General features: G+C 36.5%; 2 protein-coding genes and 1 long non-coding RNA gene across 3 annotated transcripts; 1 reads left to right on the top strand and 2 right to left on the bottom strand.

Annotated features, from left to right (window-relative positions):
- Positions 1-1,910: 1,910 nt before the first annotated feature.
- Positions 1,911-3,826, bottom strand: LOC145576522 (uncharacterized). The gene is made up of 3 exons (XR_014098417.1): positions 3,404-3,826; positions 2,986-3,198; positions 1,911-2,457 (listed from the first exon to the last, which is right to left on the bottom strand). It is a non-coding gene; the product is annotated as an uncharacterized LOC145576522 (long non-coding RNA).
- Positions 3,827-6,171: 2,345 nt separating this feature from the next.
- LOC145576521 (20 kDa chaperonin, chloroplastic-like) lies at positions 6,172-9,181 on the top strand. The gene is made up of 6 exons (XM_081634269.1): positions 6,172-6,301; positions 7,730-7,911; positions 8,002-8,181; positions 8,275-8,430; positions 8,522-8,599; positions 8,781-9,181. The coding sequence occupies exons 2-6, from the start codon at positions 7,732-7,734 to the stop codon at positions 8,952-8,954; spliced, it is 768 nt and encodes a 255-aa protein (XP_081490395.1). The 5' UTR covers positions 6,172-6,301; positions 7,730-7,731; the 3' UTR covers positions 8,955-9,181.
- Positions 9,182-10,017: 836 nt separating this feature from the next.
- Positions 10,018-22,134, bottom strand: LOC145576520 (uncharacterized). Its single transcript, XM_081634268.1, has 11 exons — positions 21,979-22,134; positions 16,061-16,309; positions 14,990-15,194; positions 14,447-14,537; positions 14,210-14,352; positions 12,918-13,161; positions 11,799-11,903; positions 11,488-11,670; positions 11,055-11,259; positions 10,389-10,872; positions 10,018-10,219 (listed from the first exon to the last, which is right to left on the bottom strand). Exons 2-11 carry the CDS (start codon positions 16,281-16,283, stop codon positions 10,129-10,131), a joined length of 1,974 nt encoding a protein of 657 aa, XP_081490394.1. The 5' UTR covers positions 16,284-16,309; positions 21,979-22,134; the 3' UTR covers positions 10,018-10,128.
- Between the last annotated feature and the right edge of the window lie 1,095 nt (positions 22,135-23,229).

Raw genomic sequence — 23,229 nt, 5'->3', positions numbered from 1 at the left:
TACTACAAATCACACTTACTGGTTATTTATTTCTGGAATGAAGCGAGAGAAGGAAGAAGATGATAGCTATAGGAGAGCAAGAAAATCTGAAAAGCAAAGTGAAAGGATGGGAGGAGAGTGAAAAAGATGATAGCTCATATATCCCACTTGCTCTCCCCCTCAAACTTACTACGCTTTTCTTCCTCGTCTCATTTATCTTATAGTCATGTGTAGTAGAGAATTTCTCTTTTTAATAATTAATTTTTTGTTACACTATCAAAAAGATATTTTATTCTATAATGGTCTACTCAAATAGCTTTAATCTTCATGTCTCTCTATCCTCGGTCATTCTTTATCATCTTTAAATTCACCTAGTCACCATTTTAATCCCTCTTCCTCATCTCCTTCTCATTCTCGCGTTCTCTTCCTTTCCCCACATCCTTACTCCTTATTCTTCTCTCCATATCTCTGTTCTATTATGGTTTATTATTCTTAGTCAGCTTAGTCCTACATACCCCATGGTCCCCATCCTCTCTCTCTCTCTCTCTCTCTCTCTCTCTCTTCACTTTCAAATACCCTCTCCCTTTCCCCTTCCATTGCATTCCCTTATTTTATTTTGTGATCAGCAGGTCTTCCGCGCGCGTATTAGTTGGTGTCATGTTTAAGTAAATGTTTAATTGGTTATTACAAATTTAGGGATTATGTATTTGAGTTGATTATGCAAATAGAGACATATGAATGAGTGTATATGGCACTACTATAATACAATGCCACCACCAATCAAATAACTCATATCTTTCATAGCAATCAATTGATACTTGGTGAATAGATTACAATGGTAAAACATTAACCAAGATATATGTGACAGACGCCCTCATCTCACAACAAAAGCAAATACAAACTCTATACTTGAAAAGATATACGAAGTATAAAAGCACTTCAATATAAGCAAATGAGAAGCATATATAAATGGATAAACATAATGTTTTTGAATAAGCAATTTTCTCAAAAAGATCATTATTGCTATTCTTTTTTAAGTTACACTAATAATAGAGTACAAAGTGTTTTAAATTGGTTTAATGGTTTTATAATTTCCAATGAACATGATCATCTAATTATCCAGAGCACAAATACATTGATCCATTAATGACTTGTAAACACTCCAATCACTATCTTAAGTATAAGAAACAATAACTATCACAAATTCATAATCCATAATTTCCATACTTTAGAGTCTCGTCGTCACGCTCTAGTCATTATTTTGTATAAATTCAAATGGCATAGCTTTTACCAATTAATCGATCCATTAATGACTTGTACACCGCCAAATAGAGGCTATCACAAGATTCTGTAGGTTACAAGGAGAAAAGTAAGAACAAACACCAAAGCATGTATGCAAGAGAGCCTACATAAGGTAAAATCATTTTGCATATAAGTAACAACAAACAAGTTCATATATAAGATCTAGTCCACCCATCATAGAAGTACACGAGACTACAGCTAAATGAGTATTACTTCCTGCACACCAAAAAAAAAAAAAAAAAAAAAAAAAAAAAAAAAAGTACATGAGACTACACCCATCATAGAAGTACACGAGACTACACCCATCATAGGAGCAGATGGAAGCAAGCAGTCTTCCTAAGAACCTAATTTTGGATATTGAATATCAACACAATCTAGTAAGCAACAAAAATCATACACACCTAACAATTTCCTTAATCTAATAATCATTAAGCCAAAACACACACATAATCACTCAAATAACATAAAGTGAGGAAATCAAGCTAATTAAACTTGATTATAATAAAACAATGAATTATGATTAATAATCAAATTCGAGTTAAATTGAGCAACATCATTACCCTAATCTTATATGAACTACAAAACTAACAAAAGGGTGAAAATTGAGTTAATAAATAACACAATCAATATCATACAAAATAATCTTCATTTGAATTCATCAGAGGAATAAAAGAAGGGCAATTAGTCAATCTTTATGATCTACTAGTTGGCAAAACATATACTTGATGAAAGTGTTGAGGACTATAATCATGTTACATGCTTACATTCTTATACGTTGACCTCAAACCTCGACATGTTTTTTAATTACTTAATTCTACGAGCAATATGAATATCTTGTTAATCGAACAACTCCATATGAAAGTTTCTTACTATACATCATAAGCTAACTTATCATAACTATTGCACATCCCCATCTATTCCATATTTACTTTCATGGAACTATAACAATTATCAAAACCAAAATCAAATTTATCCAGTACAAGCTCTCACAGCCCAATAGCCCATCACATTGATTCAGCTGCAATAATGTAGAAAGAAGATGCATTGTGCAAAGCTTTGCCTGTACCTTTGGCACTAGCTTCCTGAAAAAATTACGGCCACCCTCTTCCTCAGCTGAGAGGGACATACTGTGGTTACTGTATGGATGAATGCCTCAGCTAACTACGTACCCTTTTCCTGCAGATTATATATAATCCAATTACATCAAAAGAAAGTTTAATACGAAGTAGTACAAATGTACAATAAAGGTACAGCCTTACAATTTTTTTTTATTTTTATTTTTTTTCCCCTTACAGGCAAGGCTCCCTAATGGAATGATAAGTTTACGAATAACTCAGAGTCTTGAGAACAAACAAATAGATACTTGCTGCTAAACTAAAAATGCTCAGCACAATTATGCCAATGGAGTATACAAACAATATACTCCCTCTAATCCTCCTTCCCCAACTTTCCCAAAAAAGGCAATGGAGGGGACGCCCCAAAAAGAAATATGAGACAAACAAAAAGGAGGCAGAGGGAGTAGCTGAGAAGCAAGATCAACGCAAGACAACAAAATACAAATGATGCAAGATCAACCAAATACAAAATAAAGGATAAGCAAGCCTTTTCAGGGAAGAATGCTAAGAACTAATCTTAATAGACTACAAATTAGATGTCAAATTTAAACAAGTAAAAGCCAAATTAAATTTTAAGATTGAGAATTACCACTTTAATACCCCTGGTAGATCCCAAGTCACGACCTAAATCACCTGACATACAGTTGACGTGAACAATCAAATTTTGCAAATCGCTCTCACTGCAAGATCCTCCTTCCTCAGAGCTTCCAGATGGGGTAGAAAAATTTAGCAAATCAATCGACAGCGGAAGAACCGAGGTCAGAAGCCACTTCCATTAGAGAAGTCTCGTAGCTACAATTCACTATTCAAAAACGAAAATCAAAAGCAAAAATTACTGAAACAGATCAAAATTTTACAAGAAATACAATTTTAAAAAAAAAAACACCAAATCAACCAAACAAAATATCGTTCTAGGCCCAAAATAACCCAGTTTTTAAAATTTTGGGGAAAAAAATCTCAAACGCTTGGAAAACCCAAAATTTGGAAAAGAAAGAGGAAGAAGTTACCTTAGTGCTCGCTACCTTCCGATGAGAAGGTGAGATGAAGATCATGGCTTACATGATTTAGGAGAGAGGAGAAAGGTGAGAGGAAATCTGTAGAGAGAGAAAATGAAATAAAAGAGAGAGAGAGAGAGGTGAGAGGGAAAAGTGAAGAAAACCAGTCAAGTGTTCATCCACGAGATTGAGGTGAGAGGAGAGAGAAAATTTTTGACGGTAAAATTGTCCGTCCACTGCAGATAAGCGAAGCAAAGTCAAATTTTAAGGGCAATTTCGGCATAACACTGTTCATAAGGAAGTCATTTTTTTTAGTCTTTGGTGCTTTTATAGGTTAAGGATTAGGAGATATGGAAACCAATCTTTCTTTCAAAGCGAGTTTTTCTCTTGAGAACACTGAACTCTTTTTAAGGTTTTCAGAAATACTCTATAAAACTCTCTTCAACTATGCTTTTCACTCTTTGCCTAATGCCCTTTATATAGGAGAGGACTTACATAGTTTACCTACACTTTTTATGGCTTACAATAATTCTTAGCTCGGCAAATGGATGTAGTCCATACCTTTTACAAAGACAATTTTTTTAAAAAAGAAAACAGTGAATAGAAAGTTTTTTAAACATGGTTATAATATGCAGCTACGCAGATTGCTTTAGTGGGGCTTAATCTTCCATTATCTCATCTAATATCATGTCTTGTAGGCCATCTTCATTGTCCTTGTTGTCTAGATAATTTTCATATATGGGATCTTCATTAATTCCATTATTTTGGCAATACTTCTAGACTTCCTATTGCATAAGATATACCTTTAAAGGGATTGAAGTTACCCTAAAATAGTTATATTTACTTTTAAACGGGTCGTTTTACAATAAAATTAAAGGAATACCAACAACTACCACTTAAATGACTACTTTTAAGAACAACTACCATTTAATTTTATTTTTTTATTTATTTTTTATTAATTTATTTATTTATTTATTTTTTTTTCTGAAAAAACTACCACAAAAACACAAAAAGTTTGAGTAGCACTACCACATTCATTGTTTCCGGCAAGAATTTCCGTTTTGGGGGCATATTTTATAAAATTTCCCTCTAAAAAACCGGAATTAAATGACAATATTGCTCTACATTAACCGTAAATTGGATAATACACTTCAATTGCCCCAAATCTCCCAATTACGTAAAGCACTTAATTCAATTTTTTGACCATAAACCCTAATTTCAAAATTTAATTGAGAAATTAAATCAACTATAATATAAAATTAAAAATAATTGACCTATAATTGTGTTTGATCATCAAAATCTCTTTTTTTCTATACCACAATTGATTGAAATTTTATAAACTAGGCTCTCTCAATTGAAAATATTTGCAGTAAATTAAACATGGTAGTGCTACTCAAAGTTTTTGTGATTTTGTGGTAGTTTTTTAAAAAGAAAATTTTAAATGGTAGTTGTTCTCAAAAGTAGTCATTTAAATGATAGTTGTTGACAAATTTTCCTAAAATTAATGTAAGCCTGCCTTATACAAGACTAATAACACAAAAAGGCAGACATTTATTAAATTAAGGCAACCTCACTCCCTTCCCCCAAAACCACTCGCAGCCCCACCCCCTCTCTTGAAACCACCTTCAAGCCACCATTTTCATCCCTACCTTCTCCTGAAACCACCGCAACTCCACCCCCCTTCGTCGAAAACACCAGAGCCCCATGCCTAGTCCCTTAAAACCACCACACCCGTTCGTTTTCAAGGTGCGAGTGCCTAAATCACCACATATTCAATTTTTAGGTAGGTTATGGCTTTCGGGTGGATGGGGTTGGGTTCTTGGTGGGGCTAAGGGAGGGGTCGAATTATGGTGGGGGGAGGGATAAAGTGACTTCGGATGAGCGGCTGGGCAATGGTGGCGTTGGCGATGGGGCTGGGTGGTATAACAGGTTTTAATTTATTTTTGGCAAAAGTGGTCTCATCAACACGAACTTTTAACAAGGTGCAAGTAGCAGCATGAACTTTGACTAATAGCTATAACAACACAAACTTCTTCATTAGTGCAAAAAATTTCATAGATGAAGCTTGATACTAAAGATTTAGCCGAAGACAGGGTATCTAATATTTAATTATTATAAAAAAAAATCTTTTGTTATTACGTTCCATGAATTGTATGCGGAAAAATGATCAAATGAGGTTTTAGATGTCAATTTAATCTAAATGGGTCAATTTCGAGATCAAATTTAGCAAAAGAAATTACAAAAGAGCATCGATTTGCGTGCTATAAAAATGTCTTGATTAAGTTCTTTGGTCAATTTGGACCTTGAGGACTAAATATGCATTAAAATTTGAAAAAAGTTAATAAAATATTAAAGATTCCATGTCTTCGACAAAATCTCCGGTCTTGAGTTTCATTTATGATATTATATGCACCCGATGAAGAAGTTGGTGTTGTTACGGCTACTAGTCAAAGTTCATGCTGGTATATGCACTGCACCCTCTTAAAAGTTCTTGTTGTTGAGGCCAATTTTGCCATTATTTTTTCATTTTGTGATTTTTTTTTTTTTTTTTGTAATATTTTAGACAAATCACGTATTGACATGTATTTAGATAACCGGGTATAATGGGTCATTGACTTATGTTGATCGGTTATGACCTGATAGAAGAAAAAGCCTCCTAAACTGGAATTATTTAAAAATAATCGATAATTGAAATTATTAAAAGTAAATGGCCTAAAGTTGAGATTTAAAAAAAATTAATTTTTCCAAAAAATAAAAATAAAAATAAATCAATAAAAGGGAAGGGAAGGGAAGGATTTGTAATATTTAGAGTTTAGGATAAAGCAACCTCAACAATTGCAAAAGATACTGAATTTCCTCTCTTTTCAAACCCCATAACCAACTCTACCTCTTCTCTATCTCAGTTTCCTGGTAAATCCTTCTCTATCCACTCTTTCCCTTCACCCTCCAACATTTGCTCCATTTTTCTAGCTTTCAATTTTTAATTCATGATATCTGCAATTTATTCTAGATTAATTTCTAGGTTCATTAATTTTGTGTATTGTTCTTGGATTTTTCTTTTTGTCTTTTGAAATTTATATCAAGTTTCATAATTCATATGTTCGACTGTATGCTATAGCCCAAGTTTTCTTTCATATTAATAGTTATGCAGTATAGAGTTGAGCAAAGGGCATGTTCGGCAATAGCTTTTCGAGTAATTTTAGTGTTTTAACCAAGTGTTAGCTACTTCAACTATTACAATTTGAAAGATAGCTTTACCTACAGTAATTAGGGAGTAGGGCAATGGTGTTATTAAATTATCTTCTTTTTCTAAACAATGTTGATGTTGCAATTGCAGTAGTTATTGTTTGTTCAGTAGACAATAATAGTATGTGGTAATGACAATGAGATTTTATGTGATTTTGCTAAAAATTTGTATGCTAATGTTCAAGGTAATACTTAATACCATTACCGCCATTTGTTATAGCCCTATGTAATAGGTGTCATAGTGTTTAGTTGTTTGCTTTTTGAATTTGGTTTGGCTTTACCACATAAATCATTACCTAATTATGTATACTTCCTTCGTTTCTTAATACTTGCTACAAGCTGACTTTATTATTCACTCATCAAAAGTCGACTTATTGCATGTATTGAGAAACAAATGAAGTCTAAGGAGTGTCTTAGAGGAGATGGGGTGGGTAGAGTGTGGTAAGACGTATGTAACATTGAGGGTTTTGAGAGAAAACCGTGTAATTAGACATTGGTAGTCGACTAATTGTCTATTGAAACCTTAATAGCTGAATAATGACGTATTTGTAAACATATCATAGATGGGTATTTTGCTAACATCTAACTGATGGCATACTTTCCAATCTTCCTAATGTGTAATTCTCACTGAGCTGAAAATGACTGTAATGTCCAACATGAAACTGCTCCTTGTTCGATTCGCCTCACTCTAGTCTTTTGCAACTCTATAGAGCTCCATAGTTGTGTTACATACTGTGGAATTCCCATGGAGCTTCCTGAAACACTTCTAAATCATATACACGTTCAAACTTCAACTGGCAAAAGTTTGAAAGGGTCCTATTTTGGGTCACTAGTAATGAGAAAAAAGGATATTGAATTACTGTTCCGGGCTAAGCAATGCTTTTCAGTTTTATGTACTTATACTTTGGAGTTTTACTTCAGGTAGTATATGCTGCATGGCATATTCTAATTCATCGACTTGATGATCGGAAACAAGATTTTTGACTGTAGAGATCAAAGTGTTGCATATGCTACCACTGTAAAATATATAGTATATACTTCGTATAAAACATGGCATCTGATCTCTTTCTTGGTTTTTCTTAATATTCACAGGAATGGCTGCCACACAGCTTACAAGTACTTCATCTCTAACTATCAAAAATTTACCCTTGTTCGAAGGCCTTCGCTCTTCTTCTGGAATTTCAAAGATCAATGTTTCTGTTGCATATCCTAATTCTACTTCAAGGTCATTCCGTGCTTTGGCTGTTAATGCTGCCTCTGTAACCTCAAACAAGGTTAGTGTATGACCTTGTATATAGTCAATGTTTTCCTCTTAACCAGATAAAGCCTTGATGTTATTCATTTGTCACCTTATCTGTGGACAGTATACATCAGTTAAGCCACTGGGAGATAGAGTTTTAGTAAAAACAAAGATTGTTGAGGAGAAGACCACTAGTGGCATTTTTCTTCCTACAGGTGCACAAAAAAAACCTCAATCAGGTGAAGTTGTTGCCATCGGTTCGGGCAAGAAAGTTGGGGATAAAAGTCTGCCTGTTGCCGTCAAGGTTGATGCTCCTATGCTTTAATATGCAGATCCCATATTAGCTTGTTGACTGTGAATTGTGATTAACCAATCCTATATATTTTTTTTTCTTTAGACTGGTGCCGAAGTTGTATATTCCAAGTACACAGGTACTGAAATAGAAGTGGAAGGATTAAGTCATCTGATACTCAAAGAAGATGATATAATTGGCATTCTAGAGACTGATGATGTTAAGGACCTCAAGCCTTTAAATGATCGCCTGTTGATTAAGGTTTGTAGCCTTGGCAAACAACACCTTTAACACTAAAATACAAATTCATTTGGCATGGTATTACTGATTTGCATTTGTATAACACGGACAGGTTGCTGAGGTTGAGAATAAGACTGCTGGAGGATTGTTGCTGGCAGAGTCAACTAAGGAGAAGCCTTCATTTGGCACGGTATATGTCCTGCTTGAACTATGATAAATGATTGCTAATTGACAATTTTCACTTTTATTGATAATTATTATAATAGTGCTTTTAATCTGTCATAATTTGGACATAATACCATGAAATGTTGGATGGTATTTAGAATCTTTAATTGACTCATCATACTTGCCTGCCTTTATTGACTTGACAGGTAGTTGCAACAGGTCCTGGTTCTTTAGACGAAGAGGGAAACAGGACTCCACTCCCTGTTTCTCCAGGAAATACAGTTTTGTACTCCAAATATGCCGGAAATGATTTGCAGGGTGCTGATGGCTCTGACTACATCGCATTGAGAGCATCGGATGTGATGGCTGTGCTATCTTAGATCGCTTCATACCTAACTTTTTCTCAGTTGTAGATTTAATCTTTGTAGCTCATTCTGCCTCACCTTAAGATTTCAGGGCTCTTATGTTAAGCAAATTGATATTGCTAGCAAAACCATTCATCAGAATAAAACATTGCTTTAGTACATTTTTGTAGGTTATGATGAGTTGAATGTGTTGTTAAATTTCTTCATTCAGTAAAGGCTGGAGAGTAACAGTTTCTTGTTTACTTTTACACTCATTTGCTGCCAAAATGTCACTAACAAGCTTTGCTTGGATGTTGAAAATTTAAATTTATATGTGCTTTACTTATCTATTTTACATGTTTTCTACGGAGTCGAATGTTCATTTACAACGGTTAAAATAGTTGTATGCAATATAGAGCCTAATAGTTTGCCTGTAAAAAATGGACAAATTTAAATTTGCAACACTAGAGGGTTTGTGAAATTACTTACCTTGGAGAATTTGAATTATTTGACTATGGATTTGAAAGACTTAAAACGGAAGGATAAGTTAAGACGGTTTTAATACAAGTATTTCATTATTTAAAAGAATTTGATAGATATAGGTTAATTACGCCGTTCTTTTGAATATATTTTCACTTTGACTTAATTTGCTCTGCTTAGTTCAATATCTTTAAATCAACTCGTTTCTGCTCGAAAGAACAAGGCAAGAGTGCCACATTAACAGCACTAGGTTAAATTTTTTTACTCCACTAACCAATGAGTAAGCACGTCATTGTCCATGAATTTATTAGAAACACTTTCTAATATATGTATTATGATAGATACACGCAAAGTAAATCTTTTGTCTTAAATAAGTACTCCATACTTGTTATATTCACATTCATTTATTAAATAATATTCCTTTTTAAAACGCACACAAAAAAAAATATAAATAAATAAATAAATAAAATAAAATAATATATATATATATATATATATATATATATATATATATATATATATATATATATATATATATATATATATATATATATATATATAAACGGAAAGGTAATACCAAAAAAGTGAAAATAATTAAGGGAAGGAATAGATGGTAAAGTAAGCAAATGAAATTAAGAATAAAAAGATAATGGAGGATAAAGAATGTACTAAACGTATCCAATTAATCCAACAAATCTAAATCTAATCAATTCCTCCTGGAACTCTACTATCATAATGCAACTTTAAGGTATAAACTGATAATTAGAGAAGCTGTGACCATGAAAATGCATGGCCCTCCATTCGCAGCAGCCGATACAGATCTGAAAAATAAAATACAAAAAGGGAATCATAATCTTACTAAGGAAATCCATAATTCAATAAGGAAAAAAAAAACTGATGAACATTCTTTTTAGTTTTTAGCCAAATCAATGATTCAGTGACATGTATTCTAGGTGAGTATAGTCTACTGGAGTAGTAAAGCTGGTTTACCTAGTGACGAGTGACACCGTTTGGAGTCCAAAGCCTAAGGGGAAGAGAGGATCATAATGTGGATCCCCACTGTTCATTGGGAGCTGATCTACAGTCTTAAACCAAGTTCTGGCCAACTTTCCAGTGAATTCGTGGTCACCAAACAAAACATCAGCCACTCCCTGACCTTCTGTCCCAGGCAACCATGCTGCCACTAAGGCGTGGATTGTATTCATGTAAGGTTCAATGACAAGAGGCCGGCCAGATATGATTATAACAACACACTGCACAGCCCCACAGACATTGTTAATGACAGTTGGGCCAGGATCAGCCATCGTGAGATTCTCACTGTCTCCAGCAGTTTCTGCATAAGGGGGCTCTCCCACGACAACAATAGCATAATCAAAGTTGTTGGGCTTTACAAAGTCTTCAGTAGGATTTTCCTGGAATACCAGCTCGGTGCTTGGATCAACTGCAGATTTTACGGCACTAAGGATGGTTGTTCCTGATCATTTAAAGACCAAATTCCATTAATACTGTAGAATATGTCAATACAACCAAACACCAAGAAAACTAATGTGTCACTAGGTACACTACCACATCACTTTCAGGGGCAAAATTACTGGGTAACTGCAGGTGTATGTATTTCTTAATTAATGCACCAAGATAGGAAGGTAAGATAGATACCTCTTGTGGATTTGTTGTCGGTGAATCCTTGCCAATTAATTGTCCATCCTCCACATTGATAACCCAGATTATCAGCATACTCACCAGCAACTAGTACCTTTGATGCTCGTTTGGGAAGGGGAAGCACCGGAGCTTGTCCGGGTTTACCATTTTTCAGTAGAACAAGTGATTTTCTCACCGCTTCTCTAGCCAAATCCCTGTGGGGCTGCACATGTGAGGATTTTGTTATTACACATGTAATACATCATAAGCACAATTGCAAATGGAAAAGAATTGGTATCACATGTGATTTAAGATTAGTAAACAAAGTTTTTCTAACACTATCACTGAGAGAACAGAAGGGGAAAAGTTAAACACATTCGGGTAGGGTGAGGGGGATAAATGAGGAAAACAAAGGAGGCCGATTTATCCATAAATTGCATGTTTGACTGACCTCACTTCCCAGCTCCTTTGTAAGATTGGGATCACCAAAAGGGTTCTCAAAAAGTCCCATTGTGAACTTGACAAACAAGATCCTCGATACAGCATCATCAATACGCTCCATAGGGATCTCGTTGCTTTTCACTAGTTGTGTTAGATCACTTATGAACACATTGAAATCATATGGAACCATGATCTGTCACTCAACAAGCACAAGTAAATTTGAAATATCATTAACTGAGGCTTCTCAATCTAACAATAACAATATATTTGCTAATAATTTCATGAAAACTTCAGGACAATGCAAAATGCAAAGACGCCAACCATGTCTATGCCAGCTTGAATCCCAGCCAACACTGAGTATGTATAGTTGGCACCAGGCGGTGTAGTAATCCGATCAATTCCTTGCCAATCTGAGATGACAAAACCCTAATGACAACAAAAAATCAAATCCTGCAATTAGTATCAATGGCTAAGATAAGAGAACAAAAACCTTAATGACACAAGTTCATACATAAATGGTCACATTACGCATGCATGCATATAGATCACCATGACAGCACCTTGTGTAAATGGTATAGAAATTGAGCAGAGTTATTATTTGATAATTGATTAGTGAAACTTGAACTAGCAGATCACATGCCCAAGCTTATATTGTTCAATAATGATTAAGAGTAAATAAGTATGCAATATTAAAACAGTTCTAGGACCTTGGGCAAATTAGACAATTTCAAAAATACTTTTCATCCCTACCAAATGTCATTTTCATTTACGAATCAACACTCTAATATATTTCCAAAACCTAAACCCAGTGTGTGATTAGTGATAACTGAAATGGCAGCGAATATTGAATTTAATTGACTGCAAAAGTCAAATTGTCCTTGTCTCTTTGACATATTGTTAATCTCTCACTATAGCAGGTGCTAAGAATATAAATTATAAACATTATAACATTAAAGCTAAGTATACAAAATTTGGACAACGGAAAAACTTTAACACTGATTTCAGCATGACATTACTGCCATGTATACTAACATTTGGGCAATCAATCGTAATTTTGTTATACATGTAGCTCAACACAGCAGCTGCTTTTATCTACTTAGAAGTAGAGCAAGAAATTATCATTCAACATAATGCTCTTTTAAGGAAATTGAAAACAGATACCATATACAAGAATAAAATAAATACATATTGGTCTACAAGAAGATTCTATAGATTTTTCTTTTCTTAATTAGTCAATAGTCAGTATAAAGATTTTTGGGTCTAGTTGAAACTTCAATTGCATGGTAACAGACTTTTGAAATTGGGTTACAAATTTTATTTTATGGAATATTTAATCCAGATCTTCTTAACAGTAATGCACACAAGAGCATCCTCTTTGATAAACTGAGAACAGAATAGATTATAAGACCAAAGCTTAGTTAATTTTATCAGCAATATTACCTTGAATTTCATGGTATTTTTCAGAAATCCCGTGATTAAATCACGATTTGCATGCATCTTTACTCCATTCCAGCTGGAGTATGAAACCATAACTGTTGAAACACCTTTGATAATAGAATCAGAGTATGCAGGCATATGAATGCTAAGCAATCCATGCATGTCAGTCAAAGTGTTGTTTTCATTAATTCCTCTAGTCGTCCCTCCATCTCCAACAAAATGCTTTGCACAAGCAGCAACTTTGTCCCTGAATATGTTATCAACATTATGAAAATACAATCTATAGAAGCATGTTTTTAAAAAATAGAGAGAAAACGCAAGAGTGAGAGGGAGAGAAGAAGACAAGGACCAAGGGAAAACTGCACTGTTCTTTATTATATGTCTCTTTTCTCATTGTCCTTATTGGAGGACTGCAGCATTTTCTCTCTCTGCAGTTAATCCTTTTGAATTTATATGATCTTTTATTTATCCAAATAATTTAGGATTAAGGAGAAAAAAGGCACAGCTGAAATTTTCTCAAGTTAATTAAAGCAAAGACAATTATAGATGAAAGTATGAAACCGTTCCTTTTCTTTTCTGTTCTTTTTTTTTTTTTATTATTATTTTTTTTTTTTGGTGGGGTTCCCAAAGGTGACATTGGGGGATAACTCAAAGTCTCAAACCCCTCAATTTGAAATTCAAACTGCCCCCTCCATTTTGCTACATTCACAAGGTATAGGTAACATCTCACTTTGATGTTCCTTCATTTGCACAGAAAGAGATCGAGTGCACCCAGTTTGGAGAAATTATTTCCAGCTATGCCTAGTCATCACCAATCTACAATTTTTCATCATTGATATCTTCATGTAAGTTATTAAATACGAGTAAATAAGCTTATATGGTTGTATAATTGTTTCCAACAGCGGCAATTCAAATCAGATGAGCCACTTATTGATCATGGTCAAAATGCTATATGCTTACTTCATTATCCTTTTAACCAAGGCCTCCTATAATGCACATTTTTTTTATTTTCACTTGTTTATAAGACCGCACAAATTGTTTCTTATTTGTTTCTTTCACATCATTCCTCGTCTTCTACTTAAATCATAACGTGAGATCCAGCCTTGGTTGCTTAGATTTCATCTCCATTATAAAATAGAGAAATAACAAAACATGTTACTATTTTCTCTACTTTTTAAGTTTTGACACTTAAAATTGCATCAATGGAAGAACACTCCTCATTTGTATTCCATTCGCCAATGAATCTTTTATATTAGAAAGTTACCATAATTGAAGGGTTCAAAATAGATTCGTACTTTCCTCCGACGTAAGGAATGCCCTTTCGTGATGCAGGAGGTTCTCCTTGCAAACCATAGATAATTTCTGTCATATCCTGGACAATCTTGTGATCCTCACTGTAACTTTCATAACATCGCCCCCATCTTGGATCTCTACAAACCTAAGGGAACATGAAAAGACAATTGAGCAAATGTGGAGAAGTAAACATTTATAACATTGCTCAAACCCAATATGCAATAATTAAAAGTATATACCGCTATACAAGGAGCAAATGTGTACGGAATCCCAGTGGCTCTAACTTCAAGAGCTGTTGCAGCACCAATCCTCTTCACAAGGTCAGGGTCCCTATACACCACATGTTATGGTAATCCACGGAATTGAAAAAAGAAAAGAGAAAGAACAGATGCCTCTTCTGCAAATTTAAGAAATTGCTTGTGGAAGGAAATAATTGGATATCCTCCTGTGTGGAAGTGAACAATTGGAAGGACTAAACTGCAGCACAAGAATGCTGTTATAAATCAACTTTATGCTGATCAAATAGGACTTCTTAATACTACTTATAATGGCTGTGGATATAGTAGTAGGTGTAACAAGCCCATGGCTACAGAGTTTTATCTTGTGTATATAGATATATAGTTGAATACTACAGAGTATTTATTTATAGTTATGGGTATAGTTACAAATGAATAACTTAAGTTTGAAAAATCAGAATTAAGAGGAAGGGAGTAGTATAAGATTGGAATCGGATTCAATATATCTTACAAGAAAATGCATACTAAAAGTAGAAATGCACTTGCCTGGTAGCACCAAGACCAACATTATGTGGGAACATTGTTGCATTATATACATTATTGTGTCCATGGACAGCATCGATTCCATAAATCATAGGTATTCCGAGACGACTAGTCAAGGCGGATTTCTGAAATCCATCAACCATATCCATCCAATCTTTAGCAGTAGCCTGCGGCAAAGGTGTACTGCCACCACCACTCAAGACACTCCCTACAGCATTCCAACTATTATCAGTTCTCATAGGACAATGTTCATCATGTTGATTATATCTGGTGTATCTAATAAAATTTTCAATAACAATTGAGGCTTAAACAAATCATAGCAACTTGCGTATATGACCAAGGAAAGCAAAGGCAGCAATTCAGTCCAACAAGTATACATAGGTCATAGGTGATACTTCTATAACAGGCTGACATTATAAGCGACTAACAATAGCATTCAGTAATTATGGTATAAAGTAACAGGAGGTCCAAAGATTCTACTACCATAAGGTAATCAGCTACTGACACCCATAAACACATTATACCAATATCATTATAGCCTATCAAATGGTGTTTAAACGATATGTTTATCACAGTTCCATAGATTTAATAATGGTGCAGCATAATTGGAATGATAATTTCTTTACTATAGCTGCAAAATATCAGAGCTTTAAAAAAAAAATTAAAAAAAAAAAAAAAGCTTAATCTCAAAATACTAATTAAACTCTAATATATACTTAACACCCCGAAACATGAGACAACGCTTCCAACTAATCTCACCATGACTCCACTGGATAAATTGCCTCTATAAAGTAAGTAAACAGCAAAGTGCAAGCTCAAACACAAAAGGCCATATCAGGATATTGGCCTTTATTCAGCTACTTATGGAAAGTTTACCATAATTACTAAACGAAAACGGAACAAACATTTGAAGATTACATTTGAGACCCAATATAAAAACATTTTCAAATTAAAGCCAACTCTCTGCAAGGAGTAGCAATATGAATCTCATGTGTGAATTCCATTTTACATATAAAATTATAAACCATAAGAAACATTTTGAATATGATGCAACTAGTTGAAGCATTTATTTACCAATAGAGTAAGTCTTCATTACTTCGGGAGTTGCCTTCGTTCGATCTATTTGAGTCATCTGACCAATCTTCTCATCCAAAGTCATTCTGCCCAAAAGATCCTTGACTCGAGCTGAAGCTGATTGTTTCGGATCCTTATATAAAACATACTCTGTTTCTGCTGAAGTTCTCCAACAGCATAGTAACACAATGTTAACCACTAGCCAAACTACCAACCTCGACATGTTGAATCCCGATGCTCTACGTAATGCTTCAAAAGTTCAAAACAAAATACCCAATATAGAATCAGTTTGATGCCATGATAAGAACAAACAAACTATTTAAAAAACCGCGAAAATGGGGTTGATTTCCTGTCTTTGTTACAACATTTGGATTTAATATAAGTGTATACCACAACCTATTATAAAGAATCAAATATTTCCTCCCAATTCGAACCTCGTAATAAGACACAAAGTAGATGGAGTTGGAAGGAAGAAAAGTAACAATTGCACCCTTTCATTATTCACAAAGCATTCATACATAGTTTTTTTATAGTCAAGAAAGACCCTACCATTCAATTATCAAATGTTCTTTTCTTTCTACACCCATTAATCCAATACCATTAAAAAGCTACTTTACAAGATAATCCATTTTAAGAAGTATTAATCCAAAGATACCCTTTTCTTTTCTTTCCTTCTTTCCTTCAAATTCAAAAGTACCCCTTATTTTAATTATGAGATTTTGATTAACATTTGATTCCCTATTAGATACAATGTATTGTTAGATACAATGTATATATATTTCCCTAGGTTGCTTCATTAATGTTTGTATAGTATTCCCTAGAGTATATATTATTTCCTAGATTGTAATTACCTAGGATACCAATTGTATTTATACGTTGCAAATCAATGACAAAGGCAAGGAATATCTTCCTAACATGGTATCAGGCTAATTCGAATCCTCTGCCTATTTTCTCTGTCTCCTTCTCTTCCTATTCTTCTCTCCCTCTTCATCTTCTTCTCTAATCATCAGCCGCCATGGCCGCCACTGAACCACCAAAAACTCCCACTTTCCACCCCGCTCTCGCTGTACCCAACATCAAAACACTCATCCCAATCACATTGGAGATGAGCAAAACTCCATTATACTCTTCGTGGGCAGAATTGTTCAAGGTTCAAGCGCGCGCATACGAGGTCATTGACCACATAATCCCCCCTGATGAGAAAGACGACTCCATTGACGCCGCTCTATGGACTCGCCTTGATGCAATCGTCCTTCAATGGATATATGGCACTATCTCTCGCGACCTCCTCACCACCATTCTTGAGCCAAATTCAACGGCTAAACAAGCCTGGGATAGATTGAAGGACATTTTTCAGGACAACAAATGTACACGGGCTGTACAATTAGAGGCGCAACTCTCCTCCGTCGAGATGAAAAATTTCTCCGACGTCTCTGCATACTGTCAACATGTGAAAATGATTTCTGACCAACTCGCCGATGTTGATGCTCCGGTAAACAACCAGCGACTCATCCTCACCATAATTCGCGGCCTTCCAAAATCGTTTGATGGGGTCGCTGCGATTCTCCAACAAACCGAGCCATTGCCTTCATTCTATAAAACCCGATCAATGCTTGTTCTTGAGGAATCCCGCCTCTCCAATCAGGCCGCCTCTGAAGCTATTGCTGCCGGCACCGCCCTTCTCACCACTGACTCCGACTCATATCAAGACGAGGTTCCCTCCTCTCATGACAATCCTCGCAATCATCATCGCAACAATCGCAGCAACAACAACCGCGGCGGACGCAACCGCGGTGGTGGTGGCCGCGGCAAGGGTCGCCACAGCAACCAGGGGCAGCACCGTGGTGGGTCCAACGGTAACAGCCACCAGCAGCAGGGCTACCGTACCCAGCAGCCGTGGCATCCCTGGGGTCCTTGGGCTCAGTGGCCGCAATACTCACACCCTTGGGCCCAACAGCAGCCATGGCCCATTCCCCCCTGCCCATATCCTACCTCTTGGCCACGTTCTTCTGGTCCAAGCAACAGGCAGCAAGGTATACTTGGCCCACGCCCACAACAACAAGCATTTTCGGCCCAAGCTCCTTCAACAGTGAATTATGCTCCAACTGATATTGATGGCGCAATGCATACTCTCTCTCTCACGCCACCGGATGATGGGTGGTACATGGACACCGGCGCCACATCTCACATGACATCCAACCAAGGTACTCTCTCGTCTTATGTTAATTTGAGCAAACAACGTCATATTATTGTTGGCAATGGGCATGGTATTCCAATTAATGGTGTCGGTTGTGCTTCCCTTTCATCTCCCCTTCCTCCCTTTCCCCTCAATGATGTTCTTCATGCACCCAAATTAATCAAAAATCTGATTTCCGTAAGAAAATTCACTAGTGATAATTGGGTTTCTATTGAGTTTGACCCGTTTGGTTTTTCTGTGAAGGACCTTTCGACGGGGACAACTCTTATGCGATGTGATAGCTCCGGCGACTTATATCCCCTCACCACCGCCCTCTCTCAAGCTCCTTCACCTTCAACTTTTGCTGCAATTTCTTCTTCTCTTTGGCATGATAGACTAGGGCATCCCGTGACTAATGTTTTGCGCTCTTTAAAAGCGAACAATTTTGTGGATTGTAATAAAATTTCTAATGCTAGCATATGTACTTCTTGTCCTCTTGGAAAGCATGTTAAACTTCCCTTCTATTCTTCCATGTCTAGTACATCTATGCCATTTGACATTGTTCACAGTGACCTTTGGACCTCTCCTAAATTAAGTACGGGAGGGCATCTTTACTATGTATTGTTTTTGGATGACTTTAGCAATTTTTTGTGGACTTTTCCTATATGCAAGAAATCTCAAGTGCATTCATATTTTCTACAATTTCGTGCATATGCTAAAACTCAATTTGAACGTGAGATTAAATGTTTTCAATGTGACAATGGTAGAGAATATGATAATGGTCCATTCCGATCTTTTTGTGACCAAAATGGCATGACCTTCCGCTTCTCTTGCCCCCACACCTCCTCCCAAAATGGGAAAGCCGAAAGAAAAATCCGAACAATAAACAACATGGTTCGTACTCTTCTTGCTCATTCTTCCATGCCTCCCTCCTTTTGGCACCATGCTCTACAAATGGCCACCTACTTACATAACATCCTCCCCTCTAAAACCATTGGACTCAACTCCCCCACAAAAATCCTCTACCATAAAGATCCTTCTTACTCACATCTTAGAGTTTTCGGGTGCCTTTGCTACCCACTTTTCCCCTCTACTACTATCAATAAACTCCAAGCACGATCCACCCCTTGTGTGTTTTTGGGTTACCCTCCTAATCATCGCGGATACAAATGCTATGACATGTCCACCAACAAAATATTCATCTCTCGTCATGTTCTTTTTGATGAGACTCAATTCCCGTTCTCAAAAATCCACACTCCCACTGCCAACACATATGAATTTCTTGAACATGGTCTTTCCCCCACAATTCTCCATCACTTACACTCACAAAATTCTCCACCAGCAGTCCACCCCACTCCCACGGCCCAAACACAAGCCCCGGCCCAACCAAATTTCCCCCCACCCGAAGCCCACTCTCCTCCTCTCTCACCTCACTCACGGCTCCCTCACTCTCCCACAAACGAGGCCCAGCCCGTCTCCCCTCCTCTTCCCCATGATGATGCTCCTTCTCTAAGGCCCATCTCCATTACTCAGCCCACTCCAACTCCCACTCCATCTCTTTCTCCTCAAATGGCCACTAGAAGCTCACATGGGATATTTAAGCCCAAACGACACTTCAATCTCCACACTGCTGCTACTCCTTCTCCTCTCCCCACTAATCCTATCAAAGCACTTGGAGACCCTAATTGGAAAAATGCCATGCTTGAGGAATACAATGCTCTAATTAATAATAAGACGTGGGAGTTAGTTCCTCGTCCTCATGATGCGAATATTATTCCTTGTATGTGGCTTTATCGCCACAAGAAAGATGCTAACGGTGTTTTTGAGCGGCATAAAGCCCGTCTTGTTGTTAATGGCAGGAACCAACAGGTTGGAGTTGATTGTGATGAAACTTTTAGCCCGGTGGTCAAACCGGCAACTATTCGCACCGTTCTCAGCATTGCCCTCTCAAAATCTTGGTCTATTCATCAAATGGACGTGAAAAATGCATTCTTAAATGGTGATATTGAAGAGACCGTCTACATTCACCAACCACCCGGTTTTCGTGATAAAAATAAACCGGGTCATGTTTGTCTCCTCAACAAGGCTCTCTATGGTCTCAAACAAGCTCCACGAGCATGGTACCACCGATTTGCCACCTTTGTGTCCACTCTCGGGTTTATTCATAGCAAATCCGACCACTCTCTTTTCATCTATAGTCATGGCAAACAAGTGGCATACATTCTCCTTTATGTTGATGACATAATCCTCACGGCCTCTTCCGACACTCTCCGCAAGTCCATTATGTCAAAATTAAATTCGGAGTTTGCAATGAAGGACCTTGGCAAGATTAGCTCCTTCCTTGGCATTTCGGTCATACATCATAGCAAAGGCTTATTTCTTTCTCAACAAGCCTATGCTAAAGACATCATAGCTCGGGCAAATATGTCTTCATGCAAGCCATCTACCACCCCGGTCGACACCAAGGCAAAGTTGAGTGCAAATTCCGGTCCCCCAACCGAGGACCCAACTCTTTATAGAAGCTTGGCGGGTGCTCTACAATACTTAACTTTCACACGGCCCGATATCTCATATGCTGTCCAACAAGTGTGCCTTTTCATGCATGACCCACGCAAGGAACATATGCAAGCTCTTCGTCGCATATTACGGTACATACAGGGTACTTTGAAGCTCGGCCTCCACTTGTACTCCTCCTCTCTCTCAGGGCTGCTGTCCTACACCGACGCTGACTGGGGTGGCTGCCCAGACACACGTCGCTCCACCTCGGGCTATTGCGTTTTCCTTGGCGACAACTTAATTTCTTGGTCGGCCAAACGGCAGCCCACATTGTCTCGATCAAGTGCTGAAGCCGAGTACCGTGGGGTGGCTAACGTGGTTGCCGAGTCCTGCTGGCTTCGCAACCTCCTTCTTGAACTCCGTCTCCCGATCAAGAAAGCAACGGTGGTTTATTGTGATAATGTAAGTGCGGTATACCTCACCGGTAATCCCGTCCAGCACCAACGCACTAAACACATTGAAATGGATATCCACTTCGTTCGTGAAAAGGTAACTCGGGGTCAAGTTCGCGTCCTTCACATTCCCTCTCGTTACCAAATAGCCGATATTTTTACCAAAGGGCTGCCACAGATTTTGTTTGAAGACTTTCGTGATAGCCTCAGCGTTCGGTTACCTCCCGCTTTGACTACGGGGGTGTATTAGATACAATGTATTGTTAGATACAATGTATATATATTTCCCTAGGTTGCTTCATTAATGTTTGTATAGTATTCCCTAGAGTATATATTATTTCCTAGATTGTAATTACCTAGGATACCAATTGTATTTATACGTTGCAAATCAATGACAAAGGCAAGGAATATCTTCCTAACATTCCCATCAAACCCCCACCCAAATTATTTAATTAAAAAATTAAATAGGAATATTAAAGAACCAGCATTCTAGAAAGTAAATCAAACTTCATATCATCGAAAAAAACATAAATAAATTATTCAATATAAATAACCCAACATTAGCAAATCAATTATAGAACACACAAAACTAGATCAACTAGTCATAAATAAATAAATAAATAAATAAGTTCAAATCCAAAAACTAAATAAATTGAAGTTAAAGCAATTAAAAAGGTACCTTTTGGGTGATCTTATGAATGAGTATACATATTGAACAGATTTAAATAGCTTAAAAAGTGGAAAGATTTAAGCTTTTAGCATTTACCCAATAACAAAAACTTGCATAAAATTACCTGAGATTTGAGAGGAAGAAAATGAGATGGTTTGAGTTTGCGATATTCGGCAGAGCAGAAGTGGTAGCAGTGGAGAGAAGTAGACTAGTGGGAGAGTAGACTGCCCAATAAAGGGGTGTATGAGAGATGCTTTTTCAGTGTTTATTTTTGGTCTGTTGGATTTTTTTCATCTTTCTACAAGTATAATTGATAAAGTATCTGAGCATTGTTGTGGCGGTGAATTTTCATTTTCAATTATTTGTTTTCAATTTTTGAAAACTAAGTTATTGGAGGAGGAGGAGGAGGAGGAGGAGGAGGAGGAGGAGGTTAATCACATACATAAACGTTTTATGTTTATTTTAAGGAAAATTCACAAATTGTAACCATTTAAAGTTAGTATTTTGTAAATTATAGCCATTTAAAAAATAATTGTAAATTGCAGCCCCTAAGTTCTTATAAATTGTAAATTGCAGCCCGATTCTACTTTTTTTATCGGTTTACATGTCGAAAAATATTCGGTTAAGGTTTTATAGGCCATTTTAGATCTTTAGAAACCAAATTGAGCTCGAATTAGCAAAAACATAACGTAAGTGTCTCGTTTTGCGTAACAAAAATGTATAGATTTGTAAGGAATTATTTTTTTTGCTGTAAAAACGAGGCACTTACGTTATTTTTTTGCTAATTCCGAGCTCAATTCGGATTCTTTAGGATTAAATGGCCCCTAAAACCTTAACTGAATATATTTCTACACCTAAACCGATGAAAAAGTTGAATCGGATTGTAATTTACAATTTATAAAAACTTTTGGGTTGCAATTTGCAACTTTTTTTTAAATGGCTGCGATTTGCAAAATACTAACTTTAAATGGCAGCAATTTGCAAATTTTCCTTATCTTAATGAAATTTTGATTTTAACAGCACAAATAGCTGAAATTGTTTTAAACACCCCAAGAAAAAAATTATTTTAACATTACAAAAAAATTTAAAATTTAGATTTTACCACCATTTAACATATTTCGTCCAAAAATCTGTTAATTGGGGTCCACGATGCCACGTGTCAATATATAATTAGTTAAAAAATAAAAAAAAAAACCTAAAACTACCACCCACCACCGACACCTTATTCCCACCCCACACGCGTAGCCTCCACCCCCGCCCCACCTTCGGCACACACCCTCTTGATCACCGTAACCCACCCCACCTCCCTAGCCGACCACCGGAACCTACCCCTTCCCATTCCTACAACCCTAACAAAACCCTTTTTCCCTAAAAC

This window comes from Chenopodium album, chromosome 13 (genome assembly GCF_948465745.1).
Source record: "Chenopodium album chromosome 13, dcCheAlbu1.1, whole genome shotgun sequence".
Taxonomy (NCBI): Eukaryota; Viridiplantae; Streptophyta; class Magnoliopsida; order Caryophyllales; family Amaranthaceae; genus Chenopodium; species Chenopodium album.
This window is presented reverse-complemented; position numbering and strand designations above follow the sequence as displayed.

What these genes read in the sequence shown, in the direction of transcription:
- LOC145576521 (XM_081634269.1), top strand. Translation starts at nt 7,732, where the DNA reads ATGGCTGCCACACAGCTTACAAGTACTTCATCTCTAACTATCAAAAAT. An exon ending in CCTCTGTAACCTCAAACAAG is followed by an intron (nt 7,912 to 8,001) that starts GTTAGTGTATGA and finishes ATCTGTGGACAG; the next exon opens with TATACATCAGTTAAGCCACT. An exon ending in GTCTGCCTGTTGCCGTCAAG is followed by an intron (nt 8,182 to 8,274) that starts GTTGATGCTCCT and finishes TTTTTTCTTTAG; the next exon opens with ACTGGTGCCGAAGTTGTATA.
- LOC145576520 (XM_081634268.1), bottom strand. Translation starts at nt 16,283, where the DNA reads ATGTCGAGGTTGGTAGTTTGGCTAGTGGTTAACATTGTGTTACTATGC. An exon ending in CATTTGCTCCTTGTATAGCG is followed by an intron (nt 14,353 to 14,446) that starts GTATATACTTTT and finishes ATGTTCCCTTAG; the next exon opens with GTTTGTAGAGATCCAAGATG. An exon ending in CGACAACAAATCCACAAGAG is followed by an intron (nt 10,873 to 11,054) that starts GTATCTATCTTA and finishes TTAAATGATCAG; the next exon opens with GAACAACCATCCTTAGTGCC.